The sequence below is a fragment of the Oratosquilla oratoria genome, chromosome 37 (genome assembly GCF_046742065.1).
Source record: "Oratosquilla oratoria isolate Oo_2021 chromosome 37, ASM4674206v1, whole genome shotgun sequence".
In the NCBI taxonomy this organism is placed as follows: Eukaryota; Metazoa; Arthropoda; class Malacostraca; order Stomatopoda; family Squillidae; genus Oratosquilla; species Oratosquilla oratoria.
In genome coordinates this window covers 3,553,202-3,563,201 of record NC_134813.1, presented here as the reverse complement: position 1 = coordinate 3,563,201, position 10,000 = coordinate 3,553,202, and the positions used below count along the sequence as shown (strand labels likewise).

Sequence of the window (10,000 nt, the reverse complement as noted above, 5' to 3'; positions counted from 1 at the left end):
TTCATTTGAAGAGCTTAGTTACTGTCATGTTTATGATACAATGAAAAAGATATTGGAACATGATGGTCTCGAATGCACATTACCTAAATTATGATGATAATAATAATAATAATAGTAGTAGTAGTAGTAGTAGTAGTAGTAGTAGTAGTAGTGGTAATAATACTTATATTAATTATGATAATAATAATAACAATGATAATAATAATAATAATAATAATAACAATAATAATAATATTAATAATAATGATAATAGTAATAATAATAATTGATGATAATGATAATAACAATGTATTAAGATTATGGGATAGAAACAGAATTAGAATGAAAAGTTTTGTAGACATGATGGAACCTTGCGAAAGAGATCATAAGAAATAGACGAGGAGAAAGTGAATGTGCTTTTTCTCCAAGCATAGAGCGGAGCAGGAAGTCACGGGTTGCGCATGCGTGACTGAGGACGCTGTCTGGACACGCATGCATACACGTACACACCTTCCAAGAGGCACCCGCGGGCTGAAATACCGTATCAAAGTTAGCTCGGCAAATATGGCATCCGTTTCTAAATATTTAATTATTTCTCGTGTCTTGCATTTTTCTTTTGCAAATATTCTGGGATTAATGCCATACGTCAAATTTTAATGATTGTTACAATTAAAAGAGAAAAGTTGCATTTCGCTATTTACTGCCACTCGCCCGTGTATTCCGATCACAAAGGGCACAGGTGACGGCTTCGGGGCGCGGCGAAGCGCCTCCTGGTGTAGGCTTTTTACTGGATGTTTCTGGTCGGGTAATAGGTAACGGTTTGCCCAGGAAGTCTATAGAGCTCCGCAATCTTGTTGATACAACGGGGGTGGGGTCACGGGTGGAGGGAGCATTCAGTCGTTTTGATTCTGTCGTGGCTGTGATCCCCAGCGCTGCCCAAGGTGGGGGGGTGATGTTTACCCAAGCCGAATAAAATCGCCTGGCGTGCAGCTATTATAGAGGACTTATATCGTCCATCGCAGCGTAATTGTCCATTCCTTTAGTACGGTCGTATTTACCGAACTGAAGAAGAAAGGAAATTTGTCGACTAGCTAGATTACCGTTTCCTCAGCTGAATGAAATCGTTTGGTGGCTACGGCTCGCTATAGTAAGTCGTTGATTGCAGGGTACAAGGTTACATGCATTGAGTGTTTTCCTCAGAGAATAAAATCACCTGACGGTAACTAGAAGAAATTAATAAATAGTGAATCTCAGGTGAGCCCTACGACCAGTGTAGTTTTTTTTTTTCTCTCTCTCTGAAAGGGGTTGTGGTCTTTAGTTATTTGTTTGTTTGTTTTTATTAATACATATGCACCAGGGTTTTAACCAGAACAACCCATGTAAAGTGGTCCATTAATCCGTAAGGAGTATGTAAATATTTTCCTGTTATAGATGCGTTCGTATGTGTGTGTGTGTGTGTGTGAGAGAGAGATAGAGAGAGAGAGAGAGAGAGAGAGAGAGTGCGCATTCCTGAATACAATTTTGAAAGCGTCACAGATTGATAATTCTTTCCCCGTGGTACTTAATTTATCTATTTTCTGTTTCCCTCACCCCCCACCCCCACCCCCCGCACCTAACTGTCGCCCATGAGCGAACCTAACGCCAGTTCGTTCTCTCCTCCTACAGGTGGCAAGTGCCGGGACTGCATGACGCGGGTTCCATATGCTACCCTCATCGCCACCGTCATGTGCTGCGTGGGCGTGGGCGTCTTCTGCGGCACCATGTACCGTGGAACCAACCTCACCCTCCGCATGTTCGACGAAGTGTTCAAGTTCAGAGTCAAGTGGTAAGTCCCAAGGGTGAGGGAAGGGCGGAGGGGTTGGAGGGAAGTACTTGGGATCGGGGAGTGTGAGGGAAGGAGAAAGGGTTGAGTGAGGGAGTACATGGCATGGGGGAGTGTGAGAGAAACGAGGGACAGGTTACAGGGATGTGAGAGTGTGAGGGTGGGGGGGAGGACGTGAAATAGGAGGGTGGGCTGGGGGGAGAGGAGTTGGGGGTTATGGGAGCGAAAGGCTCTAGAGAGGTTAGAAAGGGGGGGTGTAGGTAGGCAAAAAGGAGAGTAAGATAGAAAGTTTTATATGGGTTAGAAGTGGGACAAGAAGGTCAGGAGTGGTCGTGTTTTCATGAAGGATGTTAGATCAGTAAAGGTTTAAAAATCCCGGGAGAGAAGGTTAAGGAGAAAAGTAACTCAAAATAGGGGAAGAGAGATTACAGCAGGAGGGAAAAGAAGGATTATAATGCTTTTAGGAAAGGCCGGATGATAGTGATGATGATGATGAAGGATAAATGACGGGTGCACCAAGGTCATGGAGCATCTTGTAAACTGTCACTGACTTTTGACACGCTAGTGTGTCATATGTGTGGTTATTTGTAATCACGATTTAATTACGAAAGGTGGCATGTCTAGAAAGCTATTATCTTCTGTTTTGAACTGAGGGACACGAACTAAAAGTCGACAGTTTTGTCCGTCTGCACAATTTTTCATTTACTTTCTATTTTATTTATGTATTTGTTGATGTTATTGTATTTTTTTCTTTTCCTTGTGTCGATGGGCATTTGTGTCGGTGGGCATTTGTGTCGATGGACAAGAATTGTTGATTTTTAGTTCATATCATAAAGGTTACTTGGGGTTGCACTCAGATGTATTGTGCAACCATCTGCTCGTACACATCATAATAACACTCCACAGGTCATCAACAGGATCACAATCAAATTTCTCTTCCTCTAGTACATACGTAAAAGCAAAATTCAACTGTTTACTGTAAACCTAGTTATATAAATTGTTAACACATATTATAAGCCTATGCTTTTGATTTTTGCTTTGACCAAAGAACTCGAGGAGATTGAAATCCATAAATGGCCCCGTGGTCACGTAGATCGTGACGTCAAGTCGCGTGGGTGGCGCGCAAGTGTTTACTGCTACCTCTTGAAGCTGAGTTTCATGTTTCACCGATTGATTCGTCACTTAATATGTCAATTGTTACATTATTTCACCTATTGTGTAATCATTCTTAGTTCATCGCTTGTTAATTTTTTTTCCCAGATATACAATTTGGCAACGTTTAATAGAAGTCAACTACAAATTTGCCATTTTTTTAACCACGCCAAAATTTCACGGATTCAACACTAATCTGGCACCGCTGTTTTTGACGCTTGTCGTAAGCACCTTTTTCACACAACACGCACGCTAGTACACTCCACAAAACCATTTCCTCGGAAGTAATGAGGAAGCATATTAACACATTACACCCTATAGGACAAATTTCATTGTATATGGAAATAATATTATTTCTGTGTAATTCCATCAGTATCTGCAAGAATAAATAGTTGTGATGAAAAGTGAATAGGAAGTAATATTGTCTAATTGATATTTTTCAGACCTATTAGATAGGGATACGTATGTTAACAGTAGTTGGTTTGTTAATAGGAAGCATGTCAATGAAAAAAAAAGTTACAGAAGAAACTAGGTTGATTTATTTATATGGGAAATGCGGGATGTTGTCATATTGATAATGTCTCATGTTGAGATTGTTAATAAGCCGAAACTGACGAAAATAATTTGTTTTTGGTGGCGCCATTTGCAGGGACCGGGAGTACAGGTAAATCCTCTCAAGAAGTACGTGCACGGCTCCTCCATCCTCCCCTCCACCCTCTCCCCCATCCTTCGTCGTTTGCACGTAACCGACCCTCTCCCAGTCCCTCTCCCTCCTTTCCTCCCTCTCTCCCTCCCTGCATCTCCCAACCTTCAGCGTTTGTGCCCTGGAAATTCAGACAAGGCATGATTCCTGTATGTACTGCATCTTTCCTGCTCTGCATACGAAAATAGTCGGAATACAAATGCATATATATATATATATATATATATATATATATATATATATATATATATAATATATATATATATATATATATATATATAATATATATATATATATATATATATATATATATATATATATGGAACGTCTCAAACGCTCTCACGTACTTGCGTGTGCGCGTGTATGCATGTGTGTGCGTTTAGCGTGAGCGTTCCTTTCAAGAAGTGCATGCCCGTATGTACCCTGCATATACATAGCTACAATTCCTATCCCCGTATATTCTCGACATTTCTCGTGAAATACCCAGTGAACTTTACGGCATTCGTTACTGTTGTTGCTTGCGACATGACGTCAAAGTTGACCGTTGCTGTGAACGATTTGACCTCACGGGTATCCGCCTTGACATTTCGTATGTATGGGAAGGCAGAGGTGAGGCTATTTCCGATACTTCCGTGAATCAGTCAAAATATTATATATATATATATATATATATATATATATATATATATATATATAATATATATATATATATATATATATATATATATAATGTAAAGTGGAGGGAAAATGATAGATTGGCGCAGACAATGCGAAAATTACCCCCAGGCCTCTTGTCCGCCCTGGGAACCGGCCGGGCCCTCCCTTTTTACTTGTATCAGCCCCCTTTATGACGTCAGCCCCTATCCCACACCAGCCATATGTCTTGTTAGCTTTCTGCCTTGCCAGCAGGCCCCTTTCTCACCATTCTCATGTCTCCCTTACACCATATTTCATTAGTCTTGTCTCAGAAGTGTCACATTTTTCAAGACTTAGTCCTTCATCTTTTTTTTTTTTTTTTTTTTTTTTTAGGAGACCGCTTCGTCCAAGTCTACGCTGGCTCCAATAGATTGAACTAAGGGAGTAAATCTTAAAACAGAAATACTATAATAATGCTAGATTAATTATTATTTGATTATTTCAAAGAGGTTGCAGATAATCAAGTTAATCTTGACAAGCATGTTGATTGTCCCATTGTACTCTACGATCGCCTTAGGACTACAGTGAGTATAAATTAGACGAAGCCTTGAGGGAAAACAGGACCCCGCACCGCTTTTATAGTCGGGTTGGGGTATTTGTCAGGCTTTGCCTCACGGATGCAGGAATCATATTACAGTCATTTAGGATGATCACCAATATCACCACCGTCACTTTCACCACTCTGTCACTGTCACCGTCCTGTCTGACATCACCATTACTGTCACCATCTCTACCACCACTTTCACCACCACTAGTATCACCAGCACTACAATCACCATCACCACCACCACTATCACCACTTCTACCTCCACCATCAGCACCTCTCCTAGCACCACCATCCTGTAGCGTCTTCCCAGGGAAAGTGTAGTGGCCTAGTGGTTAGCGTCATCATTCCCTGCGCTGGGGGTCTGGGGTCGGAGCCCTTCTTGCTGATTCTCGAAGCCGACTGGACTAGTCCTCCAGAAACCATCTCCGTGTGTGACGACCACATCTCGAATGAACCCGTCCTCTACGGAGAACTCCCTTAGGTGAATAAAATCGCCTGACGGCAGATAGGAATAATCATGAAAGTTGTAAAATGCAACAGAAGAGGCAGTGAGCTTGTCCCTTGAGTTCCCGCCCCACCCGCTCAGTTGAATGAAATCGTTTGCTGTGAACCAAAATTATTATTTTGGAGAGCAACAGTGGCAGAAATATCTTCAGGTGAAAAGTTTGTTATTTGTAGGCAGGGAAAAAATAAATATCTTATATCGGCCAATTAGTTATTTTCTTCGTTTATTTATTTGTTATCTAATTTTGATTTTGTTTTATTTCATGATTTTTGTTCTTTTCTGTTTTACTTTCTTACGAATATGCATCCGACACTGTCATGGACCGAAAGGTCACCAGTCGGCCTGTTGTGACACTGTAACTCCTTGTGATCGATCACAAGGATATTTAACGACACCGGATAAGAAAATAACGCAGGACAATAAAATATAAGACCCCTGCCTATCGCTTCTCTTCGTATCGCTTGGCAGCATGGTTGTTAATTTGTCCTCTTCATCCCGTCACTCGACCAAGTCGATTCGATCCTATGACACACCCAACGCCATCCCTTCCCTCCTTCTCTTCCTCCTCTCACTCCCATCTTCCTCAGGTACTGTCAGTACTCATACGGTCATACCTCCCCTGCTCTCGCCTCTATATCCTCCCACCACCCGTCCTGTCTCTCCCTCCCGCCCTCTCCTCCTGGTATCAGAAACCCAAGCCTTTCCTTCCCGTCCTCCCCCAACCCTCATCGTCGTTGGGATCACTACCAAGCCTATATAAGGATCAGAGAAACTCTCATACCGCCATTGTATCGCCCAGTTCTCATCCCAGTCATTGATTTTGTGTATGATTAGACATAATATAAGCGGGAGGTAGTGTCAGTGTAGACTTCATACGAGCGAAAAATCGTCGATCTTTTCAATGAGTTTTCACTCTCGTACAGATACGCGTCGAGTCGCCTAACCTCGAGCGAAAAGTCGAGTTCTCTCCCTACCGACACATTAATTTGTCCGGGAAAGGCGAGTCGACGTTTTTTGAAGCCGAGTCTTGACGTCTTTAACTTCTTCAATACGAGTCAAATTCTCGCGGGCAGCATCAGCTGCCTGATGTACAATGATTCGATGATGCACCACAATACCCACGTTATAAAATATAAAGTTATAGCTGTATTATTCGTTCTCTTTCACTCTGAATATTAATAATCTCAAAAGATATGATCAAGGCCGTTCACAAAACATGGGGGTCACTTAGCTACATCTACATAAATATAATCAAGACGCCAGCGCACGCATCCTCATATATCCATTCGCACCTCGTGACGCCTATGTAGGCGTCATTCGTATGGAAGGAATTAAGCCTAACTTTTGGTCAAGTTCTTTAAACTTGTACCCAGAACGATATCTCTTTGACCCCTCGATTCTTCTCAGGAGACTTAGCGCGAAGTTATAGTTGAAAATAACATTTTAAATTTGGTTTTCCCACTTTCTTGACTTTCTTAACACCATCTTTATCAATATTACAATTATTCAATGGTGCTTGAAGATTACTAATTCGCTTTACTATACTTCCTGATCATACTCCGCCGTACATATCTGACTACAAGTATAGCTATATTCCATTGGATCTGTTTTTAACAACGTTAAATTCACATATATTAAAGACTAACATCGAAAAAGAATTGGCAACAAGTGTTTAACCTGCCGTTGTTTTGTCTTGCTTCTTATAATGTCAACTACTTATATGTCCCCATACATTTACTGCGTTTACATCCTCTTCCTTTCCTATAGGCCTCCTTACTGTGTGTGGATCGTTTTTTTTTTTTTTTTTATGTTTGCCCATACTGCTCATCCCTGCCCATGAATTAACCATTGTGTATTTGGAGATACTAACATTGAATGCTAGTTTACGCAAACAAACCTTGTGATTGCATTTTGTGTTGTGTTTGACCTCTGAGTCGTTTCCTGTGTGCTACTTAAGAAATAACCAAATCGCATTTGCATGGAAACCTTGCAACGTTTGAGTTTGTTGGATACTTTTCGAACGGAAAATTCCTCGGTTGCGTCCAAGTATATGATTGGTCGATATCGTCAGATTGACTGATGCACGACATGACGTCACAGTATAACCGACCAGTCACTTTGATTCGGTGCATGTCAGTATTTGTAGCGAAACAACTACGGTTTCTTCGAGTACCTTGTGGGTACTGATTATATATTCATGAGTTTATTCAACAGGTTATTTACATAGATATTATGTCGAACATCTACAAATGTATACTTTCATACCTTCAGTGAGCACGCGCATTGACATCCACACATCACCTGTACTCTCAACTCTAATACTTTCATGTCGCCCTCTGTGGAGTTATCAACCCTACAAATATAATATCTGCTCGATATTTCATGACATGTGTATCTATAAGATTGCTGTAATGTTACCAGTGAAATAGGAAAACGCACACACACACACATAATAAAGTATTATAATGTGCCAGAAATGGCGCAATGGACCGTTTGAGGTGAATTTCACTTTATTAACCTGAAGACGCAGCGAAAGAGATCACCTTCGCCCTATCGACTACGACGACGACGACAATGCCGACGTGGGACTGGTGTCGCCGTCGCATCCTTCAGAGTTCCCCATAATCTCTCTCGCCCCCGCCTGGCCACGAGTCCAGGCGCTTCCTCACGAAGGCCTGAGAACAAGAAGAAAAGAGATGAAGACGGGATTCTTTTTTTTCCATTTCTCCTTTTCTTGGTTGAGAGTCATGGAGAAGTGAAGGGGGAGGAAGTGAGAGGTGTAAGGGGTTTTAGAGGACAAGAGGGAAAAATAAGAGAGAAATGTGATAGAGGAGAGAGAAGATAAGAGAAAGGAGAGAGAGAAGAGAAAATGAATAAAAGGAGTAAGCGAGAATGATAAGAAAGGAAACAGGGAGAGATAAAGAAAGATGGAATTAAACGAGTAGATGGAAGAGAGGTCAGTATTTAGAAGAGAAAGGTTAAAATATTTTTATCTTTCTTTTTTAAGGAAGATATATTATTATTCAAGAGTCGCTAGGTAAATGAATTTCAGTTTCAAAAAGGGAGCGAGAGGGTCAAGGAGTAAAACTGAATCACGCAGCAGACCCCCCTTTCTCTCCCCACTCTTTCCCCTCCCCCTTCTCTCTCTCTCCCTCCCCTCCCCAGTCTGTCCCTCCCCTCCCCCCCCTCTCTCTCTCAACCGACCTCGTTATGGACCGAAATGTCTCCTGTCGACCTCAAACTTAATCACTGTAACTCCTTGCCTGACCTCCCCGTCCACGGACCACCACCCTTTTCTTTATTACCTTAAAATCGCCGGGCTTTAGCAAGGCATCGTGGGTGCGGCGGAGCTGAAGTAGTTGGTGTGGTAGTGGTGTTGGGCAAGGGCAAAAGAAGACGAGCAAGAAAGGAGATGGAGCGGACGTAGTGAAACGAGAGCTTCGTGAGAGTTGCTAATAAGATCCTGAGGCAGCAACCAAACGGTTATATGCGTCTGTGTGAGCGCGAACGCGCGAGTGACTCGTGCATGAAATGAAGCAAGCATGAGGCGATTTAACAACTCAGTTACGAATTTGAAGAATTTTTTTTTACTTTTTAAACAAAGATCGGTTTTACGCAATTGAAACATTGTGAAAATAAACCATTGACCTTAATCATAAGTCTTGGGAAAAATAGTGCGCAAAGGCCAATCCCACCCCTACGCCACTCTTGCCTTCAGTGCCTATCCGACACATGCATTTCTGTGAGGGTGTGTTTTGACTTGGCCACGCTCTCGTAAGGGGCAAAAGGCCTCTGTGTGTGTGTGTGTGTGTGTGTGTGTGTGTGTGTGTGTGTGTGTGTGTGTGTGTGTGTGTGTGTGTGTGTGTGTGTGTGTGTGTGTGTGTGTGTGTGTGTGTGTGTGTGTGTGTGTGTGTGTGTGTGTGTGTGTGTGTGTTGCACATGTGCACACGTTTGAACTCCGCGAATACGACTAATGAAGTGACATCACATCGTATGTCTGGCTACACGCAAGGCAAATTATGATTAGTATTATTGTGAAATGTTTTAGGTCCACTGAAGCCGTTAACCGTTTTGATGACAGGTCGGTCAGTTAGTCAGTTTTTAGGATAAGTGTTCTGATTGCGTAATGTCTGTTTTTCAGTCCGACCGTGTAAGATATATAATGTAGATTGTGTACATGGTAGGGGGAGTTTCTGTAACTCCGACATTGAGAGTAGACCCTAGTTGGTGAGACACAGGGAAAGTTAAATGGAATTGGTGCAGATTCCGATGTCATTGTCGACGCGAATGTAAGGATTCCAACCGGCTTTGTTATGATGACTGTTGCCAGGTGGAATATGACACCAGGAGAAACAGACAGAAGGAGAGGGAGTGTGGTGGGGTTGGTAGTGTAGCGAACCGCAAGACAGACCCAATGCGAGTATGGGCATTGGAATTAAAATTTAACATATCTGAGTCTCGTCTCACATTGCTTCCTTTTCCTGGAGCTCAGCTCGTAAACGGTGGGTGTAGAGTACCGTTGAGGAGGTTGAAGACCTGGAGGTTCTTGTGAGACTGGAATAATACTCCAGATTGTAAAGGAGGGTTTATGTAACT

At 42.1% G+C, this 10,000-nt stretch overlaps 1 protein-coding gene across 1 annotated transcript in view; it reads left to right on the top strand.

Annotated features, from left to right (window-relative positions):
- The window catches only part of LOC143019506 (uncharacterized), a gene marked incomplete at its 5' end in the record, with an annotated part of 315,665 nt that overhangs the window by 276,721 nt on the left and 28,944 nt on the right, over positions 1-10,000 (top strand). The window contains 2 exons of the mRNA XM_076175179.1: positions 1,645-1,804; positions 3,603-3,617. Of these exons, the coding sequence (XP_076031294.1) occupies positions 1,645-1,804; positions 3,603-3,617 (175 nt within the window). The remainder of the gene's footprint in view (positions 1-1,644; positions 1,805-3,602; positions 3,618-10,000) is intronic.